At 46.7% G+C, this 27,945-nt stretch overlaps 1 protein-coding gene and 1 long non-coding RNA gene across 14 annotated transcripts in view; both read left to right on the top strand.

Moving 5' to 3' along the window:
• The window catches only part of CHD2 (chromodomain helicase DNA binding protein 2), a 112,557-nt gene extending 91,848 nt beyond the window's left edge, over positions 1–20,709 (top strand). For all 12 annotated transcript variants that reach the window (XM_070618731.1, XM_070618711.1, XM_070618742.1 and 9 more), the window contains 5 exons: positions 4,154–4,332; positions 6,574–6,673; positions 8,815–9,028; positions 13,787–14,033; positions 17,131–20,709. In XM_070618731.1, coding sequence (XP_070474832.1) covers positions 4,154–4,332; positions 6,574–6,673; positions 8,815–9,028; positions 13,787–14,033; positions 17,131–17,464 — 1,074 coding nt within the window. In that variant the 3' untranslated portion in view covers positions 17,465–20,709. The remainder of the gene's footprint in view (positions 1–4,153; positions 4,333–6,573; positions 6,674–8,814; positions 9,029–13,786; positions 14,034–17,130) is intronic.
• A 32-nt stretch (positions 20,710–20,741) lies between these two features.
• On the top strand, positions 20,742–24,929 carry LOC103558623 (uncharacterized). 2 transcript variants are annotated; one of them, XR_011539923.1, is made up of 4 exons: positions 20,742–21,207; positions 21,683–21,862; positions 23,577–23,749; positions 24,751–24,929. It is a non-coding gene; the product is annotated as an uncharacterized lncRNA (long non-coding RNA). The 2 variants fall into 2 exon arrangements; XR_011539924.1 differs by lacking the exons at positions 20,742–21,207; positions 21,683–21,862 and adding an exon at positions 23,426–23,481.
• Positions 24,930–27,945: the final 3,016 nt, after the last annotated feature.

Here is a 27,945-nt window from a genome sequence, read left to right on the forward strand (position 1 = left end):
GAGGCGTTTGGAAAATGGAAATGTTCACTGAGCTAACATTTATTGACTGCTTTGTGTGTGCCAGCCCTTGCAGTTACCATGTTGAATAAATAACTGTTTCTATCATTGTAAACTTTACGTTTGAGGAGGGGAGATAGATAACCATGTTTGTGCTACTGTGATGGGACTGTGGAGGAAAAAGACCAGATACCACGAAGATCCTGTGAGAAAGGGATTTGACCCAGTCAGGGGATATCAGGAAGGCATGTTTAAGGAAGCAATGTGTGAATTGGGTTCCGAAGGAAGAGGAAAAGATAACAGGAAAAGAGGGGAGGGAAGAACATGCCAAGGCAAGGCAGCAGCACGCACGGAGGCCACGTGGCAGGACAAGGTGTGTGCACTGAGGAGGTTACAGAAGGCCACTGGCTGGAGTGGTGAGAGCAACGGGACAGCATGACAGGAGACGAGACTGGGATCCTGGCTGAGTGAGCTGGAGCAGCGGTGAACGTGGCATATCTTATGTGCTTCCGTGTTGTGGTGCAAGGAGCCTAGGATATGGTCTATCTCTCCTTTTGAGACAGGGAAGGTGGTGGGGAAGGAGTGCAAGGGCCAGATCTTGCAGGGTTTGGGAACAGGCCGGTGTATCCTCAAGACCCTTAGCCCCTTCCTGGAGCTGCATGTACGTCATTTCTCTGTGCCCCAGTCGACGATCTCCTCCCAACCCTCCTGTGGTCTCTTCTCCCCGAACTTGCATAAACCACAGTTCACTTGAGCAGTTAATTCAGTCTCAAAAAGAAAGTGATCTTCTTCTAAATCTCAAAATATTCCTGCTCTGTGGCAGCAAAGGATAGAATTTTGACCTCACCCTGTAAGGTAGTCTCCTCTCTCTTTACCCCTTTCTCTCTGTTCCCCAAAACCCATATGCATATGTATATGTATATTTTTTTTCTTTGCACTTATCTCATTTTTCTTAATTCTCTTTACTTTTCTGCCTGTGAGCTCTCTGAGGGCAAGTACGGTGTCTTATATAAAGTACATCCAGATGCTAGAAGTATATTGATAAATGAGTAAAGTGAGTAAATGAATAAATTCATTATACAACCAGCTATCTGATCTGTTTGCTGGTTCTTCCTTAGCCCAGTATTTGTAAGAGAAAAATGCTACATAATGCTTCTATCAATACCATACTATGTTAAAAAATACTTTTACATACTGGCTCATTTACCCTTGTTTTTGTATTATGAAATCTTTAAAAAATACACAAAAATCTCAGGAATATAATAGACATTGATATAGGTACCACGGAGCTCTGTCAAATCTGAATTTTTTAAAGCTCAGAATATAAAGTTGAGGCCCCTGGTGTTCTTCACTCTAAACCCATGCTTTTCCTTTGTTACCTCCCCAGAAGTGACCACGATTCTAAATTCAGTTATTATTCTCATGCGTGATTTTAGAGTTTTACTGCTTATGTCTCTAAAGACAGTAATAGCTCACATAAACAGCCCGGCATTGTGTGTGTGCTTTATGTGTATTTTCTCCATAACAATCCTGTGAGGTAGATAATTATTTCCATTTTACATATTAAAAAATAAGGTGCAGAGAGTTAAGTGGCTTGTCCTATGTCACACAGTTAAGATGTAGAGCAAATATTTGACCCTGGCAATTTGGCATGAGAGTGTGGGTTCTTAACTATTGTACTACACGGCCTCCCATTTATCCATAAATAGCATCGAATATTGCTTCCCATGTTTAAAAGCTTTATATAAATGCCGCACTCTGCATCTCCTGTAACTTGCTTTTCTTCCCTCAGCATTGACGTTTTTGAGATTTATCCATGTTGATAGTTGTGTCTCTGATTTAAATGTTTCATATTATTCTGCTCTATAACTTCCACAATTTATTCTATCAGTGGACATTGGGGTTTTCCCAAATGTTTACTATTACAAAGAGGCTTTGGTGAGATTGTAAATATTTCCTTGTGCACATGTGTAAGAGCTTCTCTAGAGTCTGTAGCTTCAACAGAAGCGCTGGGTGTTTCATTGGGTATGCACATCTACTTCTTTATTAGGGATTGCTGAATTATTCCTCAAAGTGGTTGTAGAGATTTACACCCCTTCTAGCAATGAATGAGAGTTCCGATTGCTTCCCAGTCTTGGAAACACTTGGTAATTTCTGACTTCTTAATTTTTGCTAATCTGAGGGGTATGAAATAGTGACCAGTGGTGTAGTTGGACATTCATGTTTCCATGAATGAATTGCCTATTCAATCCTTTGCCTATTTTGGGTAATTTCTCTTTTCTTGCCTTTTCTATAGAATCCTTATACATTCATGATAGAATCTTTTATCTGTTATAGTCATTACAAGTATCTTTTGGTTTGTGGTGTATCTTTCTCTTTTGTGTCTTATTTTTAAGTTGAAGTACAACATGGAAAAATAAACAGATTATAAGTGTATAGCTATGGTAATTATCACAAAGTGATAGAAGTTTGTAGGATTTTCGTTGTTCTGAAGATTCGTGATCATGTGCCTTATAAATTTGTTGTACCAGATATTTAGTGACTGACAACCATGTCCTACAGGTCTGAGAAATTTTCTCGAATTATTTTGTGATAATTTCCTCCTAAGTTCTTAGTTTTATCTTTATGGAACTCCTTGTTTTTGGATATTGGACTCTGGGAATGCTCCCTAATATAATCTTTTTTTCCATTTTCTATTTCTGCTTTTTTAGCTCTCATTTCTGGGAGATCTCCTCAACTTTATCTCCCATTATTTCTTTTGAGGTTTTCATTTCTCTTGTCGTATTTTATTTCCAAGATCTTCCTCCCCCACCTCCATGGTTATTTGGATGTTTTTATATTTCTCTTTATTTCCCATCATTAATGTTAGGTGTTTCTTCAGATGGTTTGGTAATCCTCAGTTGTCTCTTCTCTTTAGTTTGTTTTTTGTCATTCGTGTTAGATGCTTTCTCAGACGGCTTGGTAATCCTTGCTCATGCTTCAGAGTAGGGGACTGAGTGTCTGCGCTGAAGCTCTGAGCACATGGGGCTCATCAGCTTTGAGTGTGTTCACTGGAGGGTGATCTGGTTGGGCTTCTTCCTTGGGAAACTTCCAACGGATAGTCAGCATATTCTGGTTGTTCCTCTTGGGTGGTCAGATGTTGTGGGGAAGAATCCCCCAGTCTCCTGACTGGAGGGGAAGCCCTGGCCTCTTCATTCTGGAGTCCCAGAGGCAAAAGACTGGGCAGTGGCTCATCTGGTGTGCGTGTGTTCACAGAATCTTGTTTTCAAGGCAGTAGTCTTGCCGCTCAGCTATGCCTGTGTAGTCCAGTTCAGAGACCTTTCTTTTGTCCTCTCCAAAGAATAAACCTCCTGTCTTGTGCTGGGTGGAGTTGGAGACCTAGGTGTCTGTTATGAATCCGAGTGTCTCTTCCTCTTCAGCAGTCTTTTAGAAACCTGTCCTTATTTGTAGCTCTCACTCCAGTTCCAAAGGTCCTTAGTTAGTCTTTGGGGGAATTTTGCAGTATAAATCAGGTTGTTTCTCAGCTTTCTTCACTGCGGCCTTAGGATTTTAGTTTTCTCAGGTCTATGAAGTCATTTCCCTTGCTGCCAATATTTTGTTGCTGTTGTTTTCTCTTTCATTTTCCCTGTCTTTGTGAGCTTCTCTCTTTAAAGCAATCCCTTTACTGTTGTTATAAGGGGGCTGGGGAGGGAGAGAAATAGATTCTTGTCTTCAGTCCACCATCTTTATCTGGAAGCCTTTCCCTTAGTTTCTTAGAGTTCTGAAGGACTTGTAAGTGTTTTATCCTGGAGTTTTAGATAGTTTGTGCTGGGAAGTTTTCAGGTCAGGTCTGTAAATTTGCTTCTCATCTGATCTCCATAATGGCCTAGGAGATTGTCATGCCCCTCTTGTGGATGAGGAAACAGAGCAGCATTTTGAGAGGCCACATAAGCGGTAGAAGGTTGCTGCTCTAAAGGTTGGTGCTGGGACTTGCACCTCAGGTTTTTCTGACTCTGACGTTTATACTTGTGCTGCTGGCTTTCCCCGCGTCTCCTATAGTGACTATATGGCATGAGGGTGGGCCATGTCTTCTCTGGGAATTCAGGGCACAGTAAGCAAGGGAGAAGACCTCTTGGCTGCAGATATTTTATGTCTCTGCTCCCTTGGCCTGTTCCAGTGTAAGGAGAGGATGAGGCCTGTGAAAAAGGCACTGAAACAGCTGGACAAACCCGACAAGGGGCTGAGCGTGCAAGAACAGCTGGAGCACACGCGGAACTGCCTGCTGAAGATCGGAGACCGCATAGCCGAGTGCCTTAAAGCTTACTCAGACCAGGAGCACATCAAACTGTGGAGGAGGTAACCTACCTTGGCCTCGAACTGCCCGCTTTCATTTGACAGAGTGTGTGTGTGGCTTCTGTTTGTGTCTTATAAAAGGTGACATAGCCATATAATGATTTTTTTTCCCCCAGCGAAAGCCATATGTTGGCAACATACCTGCAGGTTTCAATCTTATTTTCCTGAAATAGGCTGTTCCACTGAGACCAGTTTTTTGAATGGGTAGGATGATGTCATTATGTTACAACAGAAAGACAGTGATGCTGGATTTGCTGGCCTACTTTCAGAATAAAGACTCAGTCTTTAAACCTGGAAGAGAGAGAAATCATCTAGTTTGACTGCTTCACCCATCTCAGGTTGATGTTCAGATATAATATGATAACTAATTGGTTAGTTCTCTACTAACACATGAGGGGAAACAAAGGTTAACACCATCGGAACTGTGAGCTGTCTATTCTCTTTAGTAATTGAAGAACTCTCGTAGTAATTTGGATTAATGCAGTTAATTTATAACTTTAGTTTGTAAGGCATCTTGAGTTAACATATATTCATTTCTATATTTACTTTTGATATTTTAAGAAAACATGACTGGAATTTCTGAAAGACAGTTGTGACATTGTCTCTTTCATAATCCACGGTTACTTTGAACACATATACTTGATGGTTAATGTAATTCTCTTTGTATAATATGCCCAGTATCAGTGGATTGGTTTTTGAGTAAAAATGGATTTAAGAACATCTTCTGTCATGATGCTATCCATAGCATGCTTCATACCTATAAAAAAAAAAAAGATACAAGTTTTGAATTGTTAACTTTTCTTCCCCTTTACACTATTACCAACTTCTTCCCGTACCTAGCCACATGGCTCCAACCTTAATCCCTGTTGGAAGATAACCAAAGGTCATCCTGGTACATAGATCCGTGAAACTAGGCTTCTTCCTGTGCACTGGGGCCTGTCTGTTCCAATGTGCTGGGCACTGTGGTCCTGGCTAGCAGTAGTTCATAAGAGGTTCTTGCCCACTCCTGAGAAACTGTCCATCATGAGGTGGTAATTGCAAGACCACGTGTATTGGGAGTTCCCAGGAGGAAGCACACGCAGAAGAATAGTGAGGGAGGGTGGTCTTCTGAGAGGCAGGCACGTATGCTTGAGCTGGGCAGAGAGGGGCTGAGTGGACTTGCTTAGATGAAGAGAGTTCTCAGGCTTCAGCAAAGGCTTGAACGTGGGGCAGTGAAGGGGTGGGGAGGTTTTTAGGGTTTGAAGGCAGTTGGTTAAGACAACTGAAGCCCTGTGACAGAAGGCCTTAGACAGGAAAGTAAATGGCTTTCCACGCGTTGCAGCAGGTTACTAGTTTGGGGGCCAGTACAGTATTCTGTGAGTGGTACAGCATGGCATGGTGAAACTGCTCTCTGGAAAGGGTGAGAGGAGGCGAGACTCCTTTTCCTATTCGCTGCTCTTAACACCTGTTTTATCTCTCACTTCTCTGTCGATGGCAATGCCATGCTGGGGTGACTACAGTGGAATTGGAGGGGAGAAGTCCCCCAGAGTTTTAAGGAAAAAACGACAGTCCTTGGTGGCATTGACTGGGAGGGAAGAAGGGGCAACCGTGCGGAGATGCCCAACTGTATGTAGGTCCCAACCTGGGAGATGGCGATTACAGCGGGTTGCATGGCAGAGTCCAGAAAGTGTGGAAGGTGGAGGAGGACTTTAGGACTGGAGTCTTGGTGCCAGGGAAATAAATTAAAATGGGATTTTAGCTGAGACAGAACCCTGGTCTCCGGACCCCTTGGTCAATCTCTGTTGATAGTAGCGTCTAAAGATGTATTATTGGGGCCGGTCCCGTGGTGTAGTGGTTAAGTTTGCTTGCTCCACTTTGACAGCCCAGGGTTTGCGGGTTCAGATCCCAGGCGCAGAACTGCACACCACTGTTCATCGAACCAGGCTTTGGCAGCATCCCACATACAAAATAGAGGAAGATTGGCACAGATGTTAGCTCAGCCACACTCTTCCTCAAGCAAAAAAGAGGAGGAAGACAACAGATGTTAGCTCAGGGCCAATCTTCCTCACCAAAAAAAGAAAAAAAGGTATAAAGATGTATTATTGATGCAAAGAACTGAAAGAATATTTCTGTAACTTAATTTCTATACTTTGAGAGTATTCCACGGCAAAATTCAATAGTTTGCCATCCATAAAGAGAATAAAAAAGTGATTTTAGAAATACTATAATTTACCAACTGGGTTTTTTTGTTTTTGTTTTTTTTAGGAACCTATGGATTTTTGTTTCTAAGTTTACAGAATTTGATGCTCGAAAATTACATAAGTTATACAAGATGGCCCATAAGAAAAGATCTCAAGAAGAGGAGGTAAAATACAAATTTAATCCTAATTCATACAAACAGATAAAAACCAGTTCTTCAGAAAAATTCCTTAATGACTGTTTTTCCCTGGGGAGAGGAGCATAGGTTCTTGGTGCTGGAGGGGTCGCTGGTTGTCTTCCCTTACTTTACAGATGGAGGCATGGGTCCAAGAGGGGTGAGGAAGCCCACCCGTGGCCTGTCCTGTCTTGCACAGTGTGCTCTGTCACCGTATCAACTGTGCAGTTTCTTAACATTCTTCACTGGTGGTCACACTAACATTCAGACCCGATGGTGAAATAGCCAGGTATTGGGACCAGCATTGAGATTCTGAGAAGGGGTTGTTACCCCGTGTTCTTCTGTCCTGGAATCGTTTATTCACCAGGCCTTTCCTTCTTCCATGAGTGCAGGTCTTAATTTTATCTTATAAATCTGGCTCCTGATGGGTAACAGGGTTGTGGGCAGAAAATACTTTTTCTGTTCTTTCTGGGCCATGTGTACTTGATGTCCTTCCAGCTTTTGTACGTAGGGTCCCAGCTGCTCACGTAAAGGAGCAAACATGAGAAGGTGCCCAGAAGTTGCCTCCCCTTTTCTGGTGTAGTGGGATGGACGCAGAAGTGACTTGGCTGACGCTGCAGGGGCAGTGTTCTGTGTGCAGTCATGTCCATTTGCAGATCTGCTGACTTGCCACATGGGCCATACCCAAATTAGCTGGTTAGGGCCCGTCTGGGAACATTTATGACCTATTCCACTAACACGTCAGCGCCACGAAGGCAGAGGTATTATGTCTCTCATCCCCTGCTGCATCCTCAGCTCCTGGGGTGGAGCTGGGCACAGGGCAGATGCTCAGAACTGTTTGTTGCATGAGCATGTCCTATCCCCAGCACTGTTTGGAGCGTGGCATAGTACCCTCAAGTCGTTTATAATTGAATTCTATATGGAAGAATATGGTATGGCAGTAATATATAGGAATAATATTCTAATGTTGCTGAACATTAGTGTGAACTTTAAGCATTATAAAAAGACTTGAAAGAATAGTCAGGAAAGGCCCCAGGAGGGAATGAAATAGTTGGGAAAAGGCCTTTAGGAAAGAGATAAAATTAAAATGAGCTTTTGAAGTTGGACATACAATATAAAGGGCTTCATTAGTCTCAGTACCAGAAGTTGGGTGAGTTGAATAACGAAAGTAGTGATCCCACTAGTGGGGGTGTACACTGTCACAACCTTTCTAGAGGACAGTTCAGGAAGATTTATCAACAGACTAAAACATACAATTCTCCTTCTAAGAATTTAGTTTAAAGAGATAATTAAGAGTTAAAACATGTTTATAGTGGAAATGACTTGACCATCCAACAGTAAGAAATAGATTAAATAAGTCATGATATATCCATATCAGGGAGTATTATTCAACCATAAAAATAATGTTGTGGACATAAGTTCACATGAGAAGATTTGTACAATATATTAAGTGAAAAAAGAATACCAAATAATATTTTTGTTTAAAAATATATGTAGTATGTATGTGTAAACACGCACAAAGTGGCTTAGAAAGACATGGACCAAATTATTAACAGTGATTCCTTTGGTAGTGAGATTTTAGGTGACTTTGCCTTTTTTCTTTTTTTCTTACTGTATTTTCTGATGTTTCTATATCAAATACTTTACTTATTTGGTAAAGAAATGGTGTTACTCAAACATTTAGATGTTTAGTTTGATGACTTTGGCATAGGAACTAGTTCCCACTGGACTAGTTGGGGGTTGTTTGTTCTAGTTAGCCTCAGAAAGTTGATGGCCCTGGTTTTACCTGGTCTAAGAGGAATGTCCGAGCATGCTGCCAGCATAGGCCCCTGTGCCACGCCCTGTGCGGTGACATCCAGCAGTCGTGTGCATGTGCTTACAGGTACTTGTCAGTGGAGGTTGGTTTTCTTGTAGTGGCCTAGTAGGTCAGAGCCTCGGCTGGAGCTCTGTGAGGCCGTTCATGCTGTGGGAGCTCAGTGGAAGTGATGAGCAGTTTTTGGTAAGAAGGTGGTAAATGGCAGATCAAAAGCCAAGAGGGACAAGAAGGAAATATTTAGAGATGATGACATTTATACTATTCTTGAGAATTCAGCCTGGGATCTTGAGAGTCTTTGGTTTCCTTTTATCTACAGGAGCAAAAAAAGAAAGATGACGTGACTGGTGGTAAGAAACCATTTCGACCAGAGGCCTCGGGCTCAAGCCGGGATTCCTTGATGTCTCAGTCCCATACCCCGCACACCCTTCACCCTCAGAAGCCTCATTTGCCTGCCTCCCATGGCCCACAGATGCATGGACACCCAAGAGATAACTACAATCACCCCAACAAGAGACACTTTAGTAATGCAGGTATGGCACTACGTGGAGTTTTTAAAAGAGGTACCAAAAGAAGAGTCATTTTATTTTCCAGACACAGCAGCTGGACCTTTGTGCTTTATTCTCTCCTGTCACTTTATTGTCCTCTTTTTTCTGAATGAGATAAAGCATGAGATAAACATTCCAAAAGGCTATTATTTCAACTTTAAGAAGAACATAGCCACCATAAACAAAAGACAAACGATAGACTGAGGCAAACAATTTACATTATATATGACAGTTAAATTGTTGAAACTGCTAATATTGAAAGAGCTCTTGTAAATTGATAATGAAAGGATACCCAAATAGAAAAATGGGCAAATGTTAAGAATAGGGAATTCATATAGGAGAGGAGATTGAAATAGCCAGTGTGACAAGATAACCAACATTCCTATTAGGGAAATGTAAATTAGAGCAGCAAGGCAACCAGTTTTTTTCCCCTTTCAGATCAGCAAAAATTAAAATGTGAAATACACACAAATTGCTAAGTATAAGTTGCTACAATCTTTCCAGAAGGTAATCTGAAATATCTAAATACATAGGCCCTTTTGCTGGGAGTCTTTCCTGTCGAAATAAAAACACACATGTGTCTGAGGATACCATTCTAGCCTTATAATGTCAAAAAGCTAGAAATAACTTGAGTGTCCATTAATAAGAGAATGGTTAAGTGAATAATAGGACATTTGTACTGTATACTATTATCAGTTATTGAAAAGAATGAGTTAGCTTTATAGATTAAAAAAACTTGGAGGGAGGGGCTGGCCCTGTGGTGTAGGGTTAAGTTCACGTGCTCTACTTTGGCGGCCTGGGGTTTGGAGGTTCAGATCCTGGGCATGGAGCTAGCGCCGTTCGACAAGCCATGCTGTCATGGCCTCCCACATAAAATAGAGGAAGATTGGCAACAGATGTTAGCTCGGGGCTCATCTTCCTCACAAGAAAAAAAAATCGGAGGGAAAAAGAGCAGCAGCAACAACAAAATCCGTATGTCTGCATGTTTGAATTTGTTTATTGAGGTGAAATTCACATCATAAACTTAACCATTTAAATGATCAATTTAGTGGCATTTAGTACATTCACAGTGTTGTGCAGCCACTACTTCTGTCTTGTCCCAAAACATTTCTGTCACTCCAAATGGAAATCCCAGACCCTTTAAGCGGTGTCTCCCTGTTACCCCCTTCCCTCAGCCCCTGCAGCCACCCATCTATACTCGCTCTCTGGATTTATGTATTCTGGACGCTTCGTATTAATGGAATCATAATATGTGTCTGACTTGTTTTAATTGGCATAATATTTTCAAGGTTCATCCGTGTTGTAATGTGTCAATATTTCATTCCTTCATGTGTCTGAATGATATTTCATTGTATGGATACAGCACAGTTTTTTATCCATTCACCAGTTGATGGACGTTTGGGTTGTTTCTGATTTTTGGCTGCTGTGAAGAATACTGCTGTGAAAATTTGTGTGCAAGTATTTGAGTACCTATTTGCAATTCCTTTAGATATATACCCAGAAGTGGAATTGCGGGTCATGTGGTAATTCTATGTTTAACTTTTTGAGGAACCATCAAACTTTTTTCATAGTATATGTTTGAGTAATATATTTGTATAAGATAGAGAAAGATGTGAAAATATACACACAATATCAGTTACTTTAGGACGGTAGGAATGGAGGGGAGATTGGAGGAAGGAAGTTAGTGTCTCCATCATCTGTTGCTTCCCTGGTTACAGTGAGCATGAATTACTTTTAAAGATAAAAGTTATAAGAATAAAGGAGAAAAACCATATAGAATAAAATCTAAAAAGTATGTAGTATATATAGAAGCAGAGTATAAGATTTTACAGTCAAATATTCCATAATAATCAGAATGAAGTATACATTCCTTCTAAACTTGAATTTTAGGATTTCCATTTGATTTAAAAAAAATACATTCTGGTCTTCTGGTAAAATTCTCAAGCATTTAGAAAGGTCAATTTTCTCCATCTTTTCCTCTCTTTGTGAATATACTAATTGTAGTTATTAAAAATCTTGCCTGTTAACTCCAATATCTGAATTATTGTGAGTCGTTTTCTGTTGTGTGCTTGTTTTCTCTAGGCTTTCAGTCACATAGTCCTGTCTTTTGACGTGTCAAGTTATTTTTGATTAAATGAGGTACACTTTTTAAAAAAAATTGTAGAAGCTCCAAGTGATGTTAGCTTCTCCGAGAGAAATTCTCCCTTTCCTCCCCGGGGCACCTCAGGTGGGAGGCAATCATCTTGATCTGGTCTGCCTCTGCTCCCCTGTTCCTGGGGTTTAGCTCCTCATAGTGCTCAACAAGGGCCTGTGGCATCCTCTGCCCCTCCCCTTGGCAGGTCTTAAACTCGAATCTTGGTTTTCTCGGTACCATGAGACGGTCCCCAACTGCTCTGCTCTTCAGGGGGTTTCAGCTTAGCTTTTTAAAAAGCCTTCTGCTCGAAGTTTCAGCAAATGTCCTAAGGGAAGACTGGCTGTGTGTTAGAAGTCCCTCAAGTCTACTATGTCCCTCTAGCCTTAAACGGTCCCCAAAGGCTCTGCTGGTGTCTTCCCTCCAGCAGTGGCCCTCTAGCCTGGGAAAAGCTCGGATTTTCATCCTTTCGCCTGTGCTCAGAATCACAGGTTTCCCCAGTGGCTGCAGAAGGCAACTCTTACCTCTTGGAGGTTTTCTGCTCTTCAGTCTTTTTCCCTCTAGTCCTGATCGCTTTGGCTGTTCTTTGATGTCTTTAAACAGGTTATATTTTGTTTATCTGGCCTTTCTCATTGTTCTTGGCAGAGTGTGATTCTGTTGCAAACTACCTGGAAACAGAAGTTCCGTGTCTTTTCATCTTAAAAATCTAAATAGTTCAAAATTAATTGATCACTGTTTTGTTGAGGGCAGAAAAGGTAATGACTGTACAGGATGGTTGGGAAATGTTTCCATGTTCTTAGATCTAGTTATGTGAGTTGTACTGACTTTTTCCTGGATTAGACTAGTTTTGTGTTATTCATGTGATGTCACTGATTTTTATATTCTGATCCTTTGAAAGAACTCTTCTTATTGAGGTAACTGTAGTCTTTTATTTAAATCTTGGATTCCTCACCCATCTCCTTAATAGCTCAGTACTTCCTAACCAGTGACCTACCTCCTGGAAGGTTCTAGAAGAAAGAAAAGCACTGTTTGATTTCTCTGGAAGTAAATGACTTGGCTTGAGTTTTAAGCATCTTGACTATTCCACAGACATTGACACCCTGTTTGAAATCTTACTTTCCATTTGGTTTGAAGCCATCTTCAAGTGATCCTTTCATGTTGTGAAGGTGTCTCTTTTTGTTGTTATTTGTTAATTCTTAGTTGAATACTGAAACGTTTTTTACTTCTTGGTCCTCTGGCCTGATCCACCCTGGATCAGCAATGAATTTAAACCACTGTTGACTGTACATTATTTTAATGGTAGACATTTCTAAGCTACACAGGTTCCTTGATGGTATTATTCTTTGGATCTGTAGAAGAATGCTAGAAGACCAGCAAAATAAGTAGACGTTTATTTGGTGGTATATCTTTTGTCTTAACATAGTTGTAGATAGAAGATTGGATTTCTCATGAGGCCACGTAGTTCCTTCTGGTCAAGCCTCTGTACTAGTTTTGTAAGGCTGCCTGTAACAAAGTACCACAAGCTGGGTGGCCTAAAACACATCAGTTTATTCTGTCACAGTTCTAGAGGTCAGAAGTCTGAAATCGAGGTGTCCTCAGGGTTGGCTCCTGCTGGAGGCTCTGAGGGAGAATCTGTTCCGTGCCCCTCTCCTACCTTATAGTGGCTGCTAGCAACACTTTGTGTTCCTTGACTTGTGGCCACATCCCTCCAGTCTCTTCCTCCATCTCTACATGGCCCTCCTCTGTGTGTCTCTGTCGCAAGTTTCCCTCTGCATTTCTCTTAAAAGGATATCTGTCATTGGATTTAGGCCCAACCTGGATCTCAGATGACCTCCTCTCTAAATCCTTAATTATATCTGCAGAGACCCTATTTCCAAGTAAAGTCACACTCACATGTTCTGGGTGCACATGTATTTTGGGGGCCACAATTCAACCCACAATAGCCTCCATTCCTGAACGTCTGTGTTTTCACTGCCTTCTCTGATTCAAATAAGTGTGATTCTTCTCTTCAGGGCAAAACAGAGGCTATAGAAGCTAAGACAAATTTCAATTTGACCCTATCCTTGAGAGTTGGAATGCTGACCCAAATGCAGAGTTAGAGGAATCACTTTTTATAGGAGGAGATCCATTTTTTGGTCTAAGCTGAAGAAGAATAGAGTAGAATCAGTAGGGATAGTCCGGAAAGATTTTCAGAAACTAGGCACAGCTTATGGTACCAGCAGGTAAATAAACGTTAGATGTGTAAACAGGATATTGTCTTGTGGCTGTGAAAATCAGCAGTGCTGTTTTCCAAATTAATGTTTGGTTTTGTTTTTTGAGTGAAATCTCATTTTAAAGGTCTGCCCTAGATTGGAAGGTAAACAGATATGGAAAATGAAGAGTAGTAGTTCTCAAGATTTTAGGCGAAAGGCAGTGAATTTTATTTTGCCTTAAAATTTGGGGGAAAGAATGTTAGGACTCATTATTGGTATGTTAACCACCAACAGAAAGGCCATGAAGGAGGAAATTAAATGTCTGTTTATAACATGTGTCAGCCTTTCAGTTTAAACTGTAGTGGACGTGAAATTTAGCCATTTCTTGCAGTCATGAGACCATTCTTTCCTTTCCCGCAGATCGAGGAGACTGGCAGAGGGAAAGAAAGTTCAATTATGGTGGTGGCAACAACAATCCTCCGTGGGGTAGTGACAGGCACCATCAGTATGAGCAACACTGGTACAAGGACCACCATTATGGGGACCGGCGCCACATGGACGCCCACCGTTCTGGGAGCTACCGACCCAACAACCTTTCCAGAAAGAGACCTTATGACCAGTACAGCAGTGACCGAGACCACCGGGGACACAGAGATTATTATGACAGGTATGCAGAAGGCCCTGAGACAGCAGGAGCTGACTTCTGCCAGGAGATTTGTTGTTTGCAAAGGAGAGACAAGCAACCTAATACATTAATGTATTAATCTATCAAGTGCTCATTAAACATCTTCATGTGCCAGGCATGGTCCCAAGTCTGATCTAACATTTCTGCCGTCAAGGCATCTTCATGATGTTGGGGAGGAGTCACGAGGTAGACAGCTGATTGTGTGTGCGCTGCTTGGATGGTTGAAAGTAGGGATTTTTGAGTTTTTCCTGAGGGCTGGGCAAGAGGGAAGGCTGTTGCTTCTTGTTTTGGGCTCTAAAGAGCTAAGCAGAGGGAAACGGAATAGGCATCGGAGGCCCAGACCAAGGCTAGGGACCCAGGAAGGGATGCCTAAAAGATTAACAGATTGCATAGTGGGGGTCTTGAATGCCAAGTTATAGGTTTTAAGTTTTATTCTCTGGGTCATAGGGAGCCATTTGCAGTTTCATTATCTCAATTGTGCAGGAAAAGTTTTTGCCTTCCTCTGAGGAAATCTAGGGAAGTGGTAGCCATAAAATAGTAAAGTAAAGCAACCAGAATTGTTAAGCTGTGTGCTAGGCTCTCAGCCACACTAGGTTCAGGGATCCACGTGGATACCAGCCCACAATTTATGGGTCATAGACTTTTGAAGTTATACCCTCTCTATAGCTGTATAATATGATACGAAGGGCCAAGCTTTGAAGTTGTGAGAGTTAGCAAGTAGAAGAGGGGCTGAAGAGGTTTTACTTGTTCTTTCTAATTTGAAGACTTGGCTGTATTTTAACCTCATAGCAACTTTGGTTTTCCTTAACCATTTGACTAATGGTATGCTTTGTTTGGACTGCACTTTGAATTTAAAATAGGAAAATTTTGTATAAATATCTCAGTATTCTGCCTTCTTTTTGGAAGATCTGGTAACACCAGGCTGCACTGGCCCAGCATCTGTAGCCAAGTAGCAGCTGCCTCCTTTAGAACGGGTCTGTACCCCTCACCCCCGCCCTCCCATATTGTCCAGTCAGGTTCCAGTGGACCCTGCATTCCTTTGTGGAGGTCTGTATTCCCTTTAGTATCATTTTTCTTCTGCCTGAAGGACTTTTGTTTTAGTGTGGGTCTGTTGGTGATAAGTTCTTTCCCTGTTTGTGTGTCTGAGAAAGTATTTTGCCTTCATTTATGAAAGATACTTTTGCTGGGTATAAATTTCTAGATTGACACTTTCTTTCAGTACTTTAAAGATGTTCCTCTTCTCTGTACTTGCATTGTCTCTGAAAGGTCCATCATCTCTATCTTTGTTCCTCTTTACAGGATGTGTCTTTTTTTCTTCATCTCTAGTTTTTAGCAATTTGATTATAAACAATGATCATTACTATCAAATTTGGAATTTTTTTTACGTTTATTTCTTCAAATATTTTTCTGTCCCCCAACTCTTGTCTCCTTTGAAGATTCTAATTATATCAGGCTGCTTGAATTTGATTGATAGCTCACTGGTACTCTGGTTTTGTGTGTTTGTTTTTTTGCTGAGGAAGATTAGCCCTGAGCTAACATCTGTGCCTGTCTTTCTCCGCTTTATATACAGCATGGCAGATGAGCAGAGTAGGTCCATGCCAGGGATCCAAACCTGAGAACTCAGGCCACCAAAGCAGAGTTGTACGGAACTTGAACCACTTGGCCATGGGGTCAGCCCCTGTTTTGTTTTTTTTAAATTATGTTTTCTCTCTGTTGCATTTAGATAGTTTCTGTTGCTGTGTCTTCAAGTTCACTAATATTTTCCTTTTTAATGTCTACTCTCCCTTGAGGCTGAGGCCCATCCAGTATATTTTGCATTTCATACATTGTAGTTTTATCTCTAGAGAGTTGTATTTTGGCCTTTTTTCCCCCCTTAATTTAAATTCCCATGTCTCTATTTAACCTTTTGAAATCTGGAATACAGTTGAAAAATTGTTTTTATATCCTTGTCTACTCATTCTGTCATTTGGGTCAATTTCAGTTGATGTATTTATCTCCCTATTGTGGTCTTATTTTCCTGGTTCTTTGCATGCCTGGTAATTTCGGATTAGATACCTTGTTGTGCTGGATATTTTTGCATTCCTATAAATATTCTTGGGCTTTGTTGTAAGACACAGTCAGGTTACTTAGAAACAGTTTGATTCTTTCAGGTCTTGCTGTTGAGATTCGTTAGGCAGAACTGTCCGTTCCCCACCACCAAGGCGAGGATCCTCACTGTGCTCTGCCAGTGCCCCTGGGTCTTGAGGCTTTTTGGGATGGCTGGTGAGAATGGGCACTGTTCTGGCTCTGTGTGAGCACAGGGCACTTGGACCTCTACTCTCCTGGGTGATTCTTCCCCTGGCCTTCTGTAGTTTGCGCACATGTACACCCTGAATACTCAAGGGGGAACCCTCTGCATCCTAGTGGTGTGAAGTGGTATCTGATTGTAGTTTTGATTTGCATTGACATCTTTTCCTGTGCTTAGTGGCCCTTTGTATATCTTCTTTGGAGAACTGTTTATTCAAGTCCTTTGCCCGTTTTTGAATTGGATTGTTTGTCTTTTTGTTGCTGACTGGTACCAGTTCTCTTTCAATAGGATAATAAGCAGTTTACCATGGTCCTAAGAAAAAGATTTTAATATTCTTTGCATTGAGTCCATTTTTTAAATAATTTAATTAACCTTTCACGTATTGTTGAATATTTAGGTTGATTGTGAGTTACTGATAACTTACAGAATAATTTCTGTAGCTCTTCTCCTATGCTAGGTCAAGGAATATGAAAATGTTTCTAGATCTTGCCAGTTTTCCTAAAGGGAGTATGAGTTTGCGAAGCCATCAGTGATTCACACGTGTACTTGTTTCATTGCAGACTCGATGAGTCTCATGGTTATTTCATAGGATGTGTTTTGCCAATAGTATAAAAAAGCCCTTTGTTAGTACTTTCATTTTGTTTTTTTGATTCCTAGTAATGTAAGTATTTGCCCCTGAGTCCTTTGGAAGTGTCTTTCAATCTGAGTACATGAGGAGGAGCCCATGGGTGATAGAAAGGGGATGGGAATCTGGCTTTGGTCTTTTAGCTAATCCTTGCATCTCTGTTTCAGGCACCATCATGACTCCAAGCGGAGGAGATCCGATGAATTTAGGCCTCAAAATTACCACCAGCAGGATTTCCGACGAATGTCTGATCACCGCCCCCCCATGGGCTACCACGGCCAGGGACCCTCAGACCATTACCGCTCTTTCCACACAGACAAACTGGGGGAATATAAACAGCCCCTGCCCCCATTGCACCCTGCAGTCTCAGATCCTCGCTCGCCCCCTTCTCAGAAATCTCCTCACGATTCCAAGTCACCCCTGGATCATAGGTCTCCTTTGGAGAGATCACTAGAACAGAAAAACAACCCAGATTATAACTGGAATGTTCGGAAAACATAAAGGACAGCTCAGAAAGAAGAGGAGAGCAAAGAGTCATTAAGCACCTGGATATTTTTGGTCTGATCCAACAGGAGCCAGTTACCTAGACCAGTGAGTGGAGTTTCTGGACATGCTGCTGCTGGCAGCTCGCCGGCTGAAGGAGCACTTCAGGGAGGGGGAGGCCTTTTGGTCGGTCCAGCTTTGATTTGGGTCACCACTCCTGCACTTTGGCACCCCATCCCATTCCAGCCTGGATCTGGCCTCCCGCTTTGATGGGTGCTAGGAGGAAGAGGTGATTTTTTTTTTTATGTACCAGCTTCATGGGCCGTTTCCCTGATGAAGGAAGAAGGCATCTTAGAGTCATGAATGTCGTATTGCCAGGGTCACTGCACCCTGGACCTCGGTGCAGTGGTCTGGGAAGGCGTGTGTGTGAAGGCTGCTGGGACCTGCTGGACAGCGTGTGATTTGGTTCACTGTGATGTGACGGATGCTGCTGATGGAGGGCGGGGCGTGGGGATGAGGGGGTGGGGTCTTGCATCATAGGACTTGAAGGGGAGCAGGTACACCCCTCGAATGTGTTCTTGGGAGAAATGACACTCGGGCCTCATTATGTGACATCCCTGGCGCGGGGAGGGGGGATAGAGAGAGGGACACAATGGCCCCTTCCCTACCAACACTAATTTTCCCCACACTTTCTGCACATTTCAAAGGTTTGGTCTCCTGACTGGGCCTCCTTTGCCTCCTGTGCCGGGGACGTAGGGTCTGTGCAGCTGCCTTCTGAGTACTGTGAGTTAGGTGCCGCTGAGGTTGGCATGGGTCTTACTTGGTTGGGAGAGGGCTGAATGTGGGGGCAGGGTGGGGATAGGGAGGGGGTAGGGTGGCCCAGGAGCTGGAATCCCTGGTGGATTCCTGATTCCTGTGAGGAGAAGTAAAACTACAGGGCCTAGCGAGGAGGGGGAGTGGAGGCAGGCCTGCTGACCAGCTTGTTGCGGGCATGTGCCAGGAGTGGGTGCTGGTGCCAGTGGTGAAAGGTGTCCCAGTGTGGGGTTTGGTGGCGCCAGCATTGGGGGAGCGCTCAGTGTTGTTTAGGGCAGCATCTGCAGCTGCATCGTAGTTCCTCTTGCATGGCTTAAAGAAGTCGATGACAGCATCACAGGTCTCCTGACCCTCATGTGGTGGGTTCCTGTGGTGAACAGCTTTCCGCGGCTAGTTGAAGACCATTAGAATTGAACTCAGTTTCTTTTAGAATGAGATCAAGTAAACTATAGACCTAAGTTAAATTTTTCCCACAATAGGAAGCATCCAACGACAGGGTGACTGCGCTGCAGACAGTAGAGTCATACTAGAGTTGCATTGCATTGGGACTGGGGGCAAGTTGGTTGCATCAGTTAAAGCAGGCTCCTTTCCTCCTTCTGATTCTGGGGCCTTCCATTTTATCCATTTTGAACACAGCCTGCCAGTATTGTTAGCATATCCGAAGGCCTCTCTAGCTGGAGACAGAATAACCGACTTGAACATACAGTGTGCCTCTAAGTGTCCAGGCTCAGAGCTGGTGAAAACCCTTCTGTTGGGCATACAGAGTGTTAAACTCCCTGAACTAACCTGTGAGGACCTCGTAAAATCATTATCACTTACTTGCTGGTATCCTGGGCACCACCATTAATGCCTTTCCCAAAAAACTCCCCTCTAGTGAGGCGGCTGTGGTGTCAGGGCCGTTGCTGCTTGCTGCACAGCATCCTGGGGCTGGCCAGTGCTGGGTTCCAGACGAGAGTCTGGGTCCTCACAGCTCGTGTTGGCAGCTCAGTGGGGCCGCTGCCTTCTTATTTATCTCCTCATGGTACATGGGGCTGTTCACCTGGGGCTTCTGGCACGCATGCAGTGGGGCAAAGCCCACAGGACTGCATGGGAGCCTCCTGGCCACAGTCCTACCCCGAGGACGTGCTATGACTGCTGAGGGGCAGAAGGTGGGAAATTACGTCTCTGCTTTGGCCACCACCAGTTTAGCTTCTGGCTGACAGTACTGACACTACTCCAGGCCAAAGAGGAGGGCTAGGCTGGCTGGCCGGGTGCTTGAGCGATGGGGTGAGGGCAGGCAGGAATGAGCCCAGCACGGCTTCCCCTGTGGAAGTCAGTACGCGTGCTCTGGGGGCGCGGTGTTTCCTTTCAGTCAGAGCAGTAACTGGAGGCCCTGCTTTTGGAAACTCATCAAGGTTTTTTCTCTGAACTCATTGATAGGAGATGTGAGTTATTCCCAAAGATGTCTCATTATGAGGAAAAAGGAACTTTCTTTTGTTCACATTCAGGACTTTTAGTGCCATATAATGTAGCAAAAGGCGATATCAGCCAGATCAGTGTTAAATTGATTATGAAAGTACAGTATCCCCGTAACAGCATCTCTTTTAGGTATTGAAGTATGTTTGAAGAGTGGGTTGGGAGAAAGGCATTTCCTCATTAATCTAAATCAGTATGAATACTGTATGCTTCTATCAAAACCAGAAATTTGCACAGGTAGAAATTCTCTCACTTGGGGATGGGAGAAGCTGCCCCAAGAATCTGTGAGGAAGGTATTCCATGGAGCGTAGCTTTGAGAGGCGTAGATATTGGGTAGAAATAGCAGGGGTTGAGGAAGTGGGAGGTGGGGTAGCATCACCTGCAAGCTGGAGATAAGCGAGGATTAACATGGGGTACCACAGCCGGGAGGAGGACTCGGTGACCCCCAGGCCGGTCTCCGCTGGCTTTCAGAGCCAGCTAGAGAGGAACAGTCCGGCTCTCTGCCAAGCCCCTTCTCCCGGCCCCTGGGCTCCCTCTTCTTTTAGTCATTCCTTACGCGCCCTTCGACGGGAAAGCAGAACGCTTCTCACATCGCGCTGCAGACCTTCTAGCCTGATGTCTGAAAGCTGCATCAGGACGCGTGGCACACATGCAGTTCAGTCGTTTATTCACGCCGTGACACCGAAGCCGTGCAGACCAAACCCGCCGGCAGCAGGGGTGCTGGCCGGGCTGGCACCGGGGGTCTGCTGGCTGATCTGAGAGCTGCCGTGTCGGGCAAGGAGAGCCAGGCAGAGGGTCCAGGCTGCTTTAGTCCATCTGCGTCCCACTCGTTTGGGGACAGGTGGTTTTTCTTTATTGTAAAATTGTGGACTTTTAAAACCTGTTGACTAAACAGTAATTAATTTATATTTGTGAAAAATGCCACTGTCCTAGTGATTTCTGATGTAAATAATGTTGTTTATATAGTATGTATTAAATTTTCCTACATTGTAAAACTGCCGTACTTTTGACTCTTGTATATGGAAAGTGTCGCTAAGGATCTTCCGAATCGGGTGGACACGTTGCCTTGCATCGGTGTGAACTGTGGCGGCTGGTCTCCCCCTCCCTTGGTTGCTGGGTCATCAGGATTTTTGACGGCTTGTGAAAGGGAGCCCTTTAAGATTGCATGTTTTCCCTGCGCAGCACGGGTTGTGGTGTTGGGCCCGGGACTCTGCGCTGCAGGCGTCTAAGATTCTTCCTGAGTAGCTGAGGTGATGGGGCCAGCCCAGCAGCGCCAGCCCAGAGCCCAGGTCCCTGCACCTGATGAGATGACGTGGAGGAGCTGCAGCGTGGAAGAGCAGGGCCGCCCTCGTTCCCCGTGTCGGTCGTGCCAGGGAGGGTCCTGGGAGACCTGGAAGGTGCACCTGAATACCAGCGCCGGTCCAGACGGGCCCCGCAGCCCCCTCTCCCAGAGGACGTGAAAACACCACGTCTGCAGGCCTGCTGCCTTGAGGGTAATTTAACAGTCGGGTCACATATTCTGGAAGGGGGAGGAGGGTTTTATAATGGAAACACTGACAAATGTTAACTCGAGCAATTTGGCACAGCGCAGACCCAGCTCCTGCGAGGCCCAGACAGAGGAAGGGTGGCACAGCCCGCGGGCGGAGAGCCGTCTGAATAGCAGTTGGAGAAGTTTGCCAGACCCCAGGGGTTTTACTAATACTTAAGTGGCTTTGAAACCAAACTCCCATCTTTGCGAAGCTCTTAACTCTCTATGCCGAATAAACCTATGTGTCGCTCAGAGTTGAGGGGTTAACTCCCGTGACTGTCAGCCTAGGAGCTGGCTGCAGGCGTTCCCGCTCGGCCAGCCTGTGGCGGAAGGGGCGCCCAGGGGTTTCAGGGCAGGTCGTTCTTGAGTAAAAGACTCAAGGAAGAGCTGAGGGTTCTTGCTGCGATAAACTCAACTCACGATCATGTTGCGACCCACAGCTCGGCTGGAAGAGCTTTGGGAAACTTGAAGAACAAGTGCTGCAGTAATCAGCTTATTACGATTTACAATAGCAACGAGGCTTCTCAACTGCCTGCTGCCAAGACGCCTGCCTTTTACTGGAAGAAGCCGACGCTGGCCCCTCCCTCCTCCCTGGCTGGGCCTGCCTGTCTGGCATCGAGGCAAGTCCTCCTCAATTAGCGCCAGCAGAAAGGTCACTTAGTGAAACACAAGGCCCTGCGGTTTGCCAGACCAGTCGGCCCCGGCTTCCAGCCTGTGGCTCTTAAAGGAGCAGGACTGGGTTGGCCCTAGAGGCCTTGTCGTAACTAAAGCCCCGTACAGGCCCTTTCCATCACCTTTTGAGGTTGGAAACCCACTGGGTCCGTGTCACTTCCCAACCTTCCTCTAGTATTTGTTGTGAATTGAAGAAGAGACACAGCTTGTCTGAATAAAAGCTCCTGGGGCCGGCCCAGTGGTTAGGTTCGCACGTTCTGCTTTGGCAGCCCAGGGTTTGCCAGTTCGGATCCCAGGTGCAGACATGGCACCGCTTGGCAAGCCATGCTGTGTTAGGTGTCCCACATATAAAGTAGAGGAAGATGGGCACGGATGTTGGCTCAGGGCCAGTCTCCTCAGCAAAAAAGAGGAGGATTGGCGGCAGATGTTAGCTCAGGGCTAATCTTCCTCACAAAAAAATAGATAAAAGCTCCTTATCCTCTAGAAACCTGGGCCCTAGTGGGCCCCGCCCCATTGCTGCTGCGGGGGCCGTGCCCTAGGTTGACATCTGGGGATTTCCTGGTCAGTGCTCTGGCCACGTGACCTGCATTGTGTGGGAACATGAACAAGTCTGTGACCTATAGGCTTCTCATCTCAAAGATGAGCAGAGTGATAACCCACTTTTTGGGGCCAGAGCTGCCCCGTGGAGGGTTCCCCTGTCCTTTTGTTCTTAACGTCTTTCGTGCCCTGAGGGGATTGTCATTCCTAAAGTGCAGTCTGCAGTCCTGCTGACCACCTACACCGAGGTGGCCTTGGGGGGCCTGGATGGTCTAAAGCGGCCAGGCAGCAAAGTCATGCGTTGCCTCCATTTGGTTCCTCCTTGTGTGCAGTGGGGCAGCCAGCCTTGTCATCTGCAAATGAAGGAGGCAGCTTCTAGGGTTAACGTGGGTCTTACGTGAGAGCTCACACAGTGGAAAAGGAAAAGGTTTGTAAGCACTAAGGGCTACCTGGGGAGGAGACAGTGTTCGGCAGTTCTTGGCTGGGAGGGGCGGGTCCTGGAGGGAGAGGTTGGGGTACCTAGGACAGAACTTGCCCGGCTTGGGGGGCAGGCCCGGCTTAGCATTACGCCCCAGCAGCCCTCACCCCAGAGCCAGCAAGGCAATCAGAGCTGCCCTCCTCGAGCCCAGCTCACCAGGGGAACCCCGGGAGGGGCTCTGCAAAGCCTGTGCTGGGGAGCATAAAGGCCCAGGAGGGACTGGAACCATCTAAACACAGAGACAGGTTCCTTCAGGGAGCTCACAGTCTCCTGGGGGAGACGCAGCTGGGACTGCACAGTTGTGAGAGAGCAAGTTTTCCCTTGACCAAGATCTGGCCATTCCTGTGGGCCGGGCCTGCTCCAGGAGCTGGGGAAACACCCACGGAGAAGCAGAAGGACGAGGCCCCTGCCTCTTTGAACTGACGTTCTAGCTAGGGGGCCTGGGGAGGCAGACGCTAGATGAGCAAACAGAGGACAAAAGGTCACATAAGCACCAAGGAGACCAGCCTGGAGGCGGGTAGAGGGACTGGGTGCTCGTAGCGGAGCCCTGGGGTAGGGTCAGGGCAGGCGCGAGGACCAGCAGGAGGGCGTGGCTCTGGGAGGTGAGCAGACCGGGCTTGAACCCACTGGCATTCTTTGCTTTTCAGGGCCTCGACCACAAAACATGGATGATGGGAGCCCCTTGCCAGGCTGTGGCGAGTGAGGGAGGTCACAGATGTCACGTATGTGGTGGGCTCTGCCTCTGTCAATACCCTCAGAGGGCGATGTTGAGACATCCTGAGGCGCTGAAGAGCTGCCTGTCGGAGTCTTGCCATCCCAGGTGGGGCCTCATGGTGTTTGGAGGATCAGCAGCCTCTGTTCTCTGAGGCCCTGAGTGAACATGGCTCTAGAACCATCCTGCAGAGGGCAGCAGATTTCCACAAATAGCCTGCCTCGCGGCCAGCACCTCATCCCAACCCCAGGGAAGGCTCAGCCGTCACTCTCCCATCCCTGCGGCCTTCTGCTCTTGGCTGCAGAGTCCGTGAGGGAGCCCCCAACACACCCCAGGAGACATGGAGCTGCCTTTGCCCTGCAGGAAGTGTGACACGGAGACGTGAGGAGGAGAGGGGCACAGGCAGCAGGGAGAGGGGGCAGTGCTGAGCAGCCACGGCCCGGCCTCCTCAGGGGCCTCAGCCCCCCAGGGCGCGAGGGCAGCCCCCGCTACACTGTCACCTCCAGCTGTTACTCAGGGACGCACAGGCTCCTGCCCCCTCTCTCCTCCAGCATCCTGAGCCACAAGGCCCAGGCCTCACTCTGCTGCTCCCCATGACCCTCCCCTGAATGCCAAGCTCCCCGGTTTGAGTCCAAGGTCCCTCTGGGACTTGCGCCTACTGGCAATCCTGAACTCTTCCTCCGTGAGCCCCGCGCCTGCAGCCAGCCCAAACTGCTCAGAGCTTGCCTCGAGGCTGCTGTTCCTCCGTCCTCCTGCTCCATCGCTTCCAGCTGCCTGCTGAAGCTTGTTCATCTTCAAGATTCAGTTCAAGCTTGGTTTCCTCTGAGCAGCCTTCTTTGACCCTGCTGTTCCCATTCCCATTCCTGTCCCTTCCCTGTGCCCACAGATGCCATCAGAGTCCCTGGCACACTCTAGTGCCCCCACGCTGTCACAGCTGTCTCCCCCAGCGGATAGGGGCTCATTTTGATGAACATTTTAAAAATCAATTTAAGCAAATCCTGGGTCATCCGACGCGCAGGAGGAACCCAGGACTTTGGGGTTGCATTGGGGCCGAGGGGTCAGTGCTCCGTACCAGGGTGGACGAGGGCATACTCCAATGGGTTTCACAGGCGCTGAAGAGTGAAAAGCAGAGGCGGACAGAGGGAGTCACTGCTGAGCGCTGACAACCACTGGCTGAGCTGGACAGAGCCTGAGCTGGGACAGCCCACCTTTGTCACCTGGACGGGGCCCATTCCATGTCTGCAAAGCAACGTCACCCTTCACTTTAAATGGATGCCATCTGTTTGAATTCTATTGGTTCTGTAGTTTTATTTGAGCTTAATTAGTAAATTGCCTTGATTTTATTGTCAGAAGGAGCTATAATAACAAAGAGGTTATACCTACCCTCAGGAATTAGAAAATTCGCTCCAGCCCTGCAGGGCCTGGAGAAATACTGGTCCCTAGAAGGGTCTGTGTGTCATGCATATTCCCAGGTTGTAGATGAGGACGCTCAGATGCAGCGTGTGACTGGCTCAAGGTCAGAGAACTGGCAGGTGAGCAGCGTGAGGACCAGCGCTGTGCCGGTTCCCCCGGCCATTCCGCCCGCCCTTCCCTGCTCTGCTTATACCACATGTCACTTGTGCATCGCCTGCCTCTCACCCCAGAAGTCAGTCCCTGAAGGGGGGGCACGTTCACGTACTGTGATCACTGCTATATCCACAACACCAAGCACAGGGCTGGGCATGGAATAAACAAATGTGTCCTCCAGATCTAGACCATGACTGGACACATAGGGGATGCTCTTACAGACGATTGTGCAAGGAAGGGAGGGAGGGAGAGAAAAGGAAGAGAGGAATGACTCTCATTGCTGTGTCAGATCAACACAAGGGACACCCAGGGGAGAAGGCCATAGGCACTTGCCTTAGGGGATTCAAAGGGAAGGATGTGTCAACTAAACAAGGCAGATGCTGCAGTTGTCCTGCAGTGCCCAGGGGAGAGGGGCCTGGCCCTGCACACCTTGGTATTTGGTTCCTGGTGGTCCAGGCCCCCAGCCTTGACCTGAGGGCCACCCAGAGGCCCTGCTCGCAAGCCCCTCTGAGGGAGCCTGGGCTTTGGGTCCACTGAACTTCAGGAAGGACGTGGCTGGAAGGGGGCTCTGCCATGATAAATCAGTACTTGATCAAATGCTTGGCAGGGTGCCCTGCACACGGCAGATGTCCAAAAAATGTAGCTGTCATTGGCTGTGGTGACTCCAGTCTCCATGGCCGTGGGAGTGAGGTCCATGCCAGCTGGATCACGTTTGGGATTGCTAAGAAGGATTGTCCTCGATCTGGGAAAGTTGATGGCGGCCCCTGGACCAGTGACCCAACCAAGAACCCTCTGGTGGCCCTGGGCCATCTCTTCCTGCAACCCTGAGCCTCTTGGGTTGACTCCACCCCTCCTTTGGGTTCTCCCAGCCCCTTCTCGGCCCTCGCAGGAGGAGCAGGTCGGTGGCGTGGTATCATCTGGAAACTAGGGCAATGGATTCCACCTTCTAGGGTTATTGTGAAAATTGTCAGAGCAATTGCAAGACTCAGGGCAGACTCAGATGTAGTCATTTACTGTGAGGGAGGTGCTGTCATTGTCCCCTCCTGGCTGAGACAACTGAGTCCAAGAGTGATCACAACTCACCCCCGTCACACTGTCTGCAGGTGACAGAGCTGGGGTCCTGGGCCAGGTCTGGTCCTGGAGCCTGGCTTTTCCCTCTGCGCAGGAGTCCCCCTGCCCACGCCACTGCCCACCCCTGGCCATGCAGGCCCATCAAACCCAAGGTCACTCCCCCCAGGTGAGGGCTTGGCCTTGGGCAGTGGGGGCTGTCCAGGGGATCTGGTGCCGGCATGCATACAGGCTTTCTAGCGTGCCTCAAAGTCAAATTTCTATTTCAGTGCTCCAAACCCCCTCCTCCTGGGGTCTTCCCAGGCTCAGTAAGTGGCACCACGGTTTACGCAGATGTTCAACCTCACCTCTAGAGGCAACAATCTTGGTCTCTTCTCAAATTCTCTTACTCCCCAAACACTGTCGGCTCCACCTTCATACTGAACCCCGAAGCTGGTCATTCACATCACCTTTGGCACTGCCACCGCCATCCCACTTCCAACTGGCTTTATGCCATAGCCCCGACTGCCTCTTTCTCCCTGGATGGTCCCCACTCTGCTCTATTCAGCAGCTGGAATGATTCCTTTAAAACGCAAGGCAGGCACATCACTCCCAGGCTCAAAGCCTGCTAATGGCTTCCTACGGCAACCGGCGCAAAACAGCGAGCTCTCCCCGTGGGCGAGGCCTGCCGTCTCCGGCAGCTCTCTGGCCTTTCCTTGGACCCTACTCCAACCACTCGCTGCCAACCTGTCACATCACTTCCTGCTGCCCCTTAAAGTCTCTGGGCTGCTGCCGTGCCCTCACTGTTCTCTCTGCCTAGAATACTCTCCCAGATGTTTGAGTGGCTCATTCCCAAAACTCACGCAGGTGAGCTGGTCAGAGGTCCCCCTGGCTCCCCCCAGAGATAAAAGCTCCTCCCCACCCTCCCCCAATCCAGGGTGCGGCTCACTCAGAGCCTCTAACCGCTTGACCCTTTCCTCCAGGTTGCTTTCTGTCACCATGGGACATTCAATGACATAACTGCTCGTTTACTGACGCGTTTCCCCAACAAGAATGCAAGATGGTCTCTGTGGATCTCTGCTGTATTCCTGCAGCACGAGTGACCACGAAAGAGTTACCGAACGAGCAAATGATTGCACTCACAATTGCAAACGCAGCGGATTGCCACTTTCAGTGGCCTCCCTGCGCCGTGCCAGGCCCGTGTGCGCGACCGTTTACGAGAGTTAGCTCACTGTATTTCTAAAACGACCACGGGAGGTAGGTCCTCATAATTCCCTTTTACAAATAAGGAATCTAAGGCTCAGAAAATCCAAGGGAGACCACACAGCTAGCGACGGGCAGAGCCAGTCGAGACGCCAAGTCGGCCCGCCGCCCGAGACCCGGTGCCACCCCCTGCTCCACGCTGCTCGCTGGCATTGCCCCGAGGTGCCCCGCTCCTGCCTGGCTCAGACGCGTCTCTGCCCAAGCGTTCTGGTAATTATTTCCATCCCAGAATTTGCCCCCTTCATTATCAATGACCCTCATTATGCATTTGTGTTTAATAGGCCTTTCTCGCTTGTCTTCAATCCTCACAAATTCTGGGTCGCCAACAACACCTCCAAGAGTCCTGCCACGCAGCAGTGCATGGGGACGGGGCGAGAGGCAGGGCCACACCTCCGTCGCTAATGCATTTTCCTCCAGGCTGACCGGCC

This window comes from Equus przewalskii, chromosome 1 (assembly GCF_037783145.1).
Source record: "Equus przewalskii isolate Varuska chromosome 1, EquPr2, whole genome shotgun sequence".
In the NCBI taxonomy this organism is placed as follows: domain Eukaryota; kingdom Metazoa; phylum Chordata; class Mammalia; order Perissodactyla; family Equidae; genus Equus; species Equus przewalskii.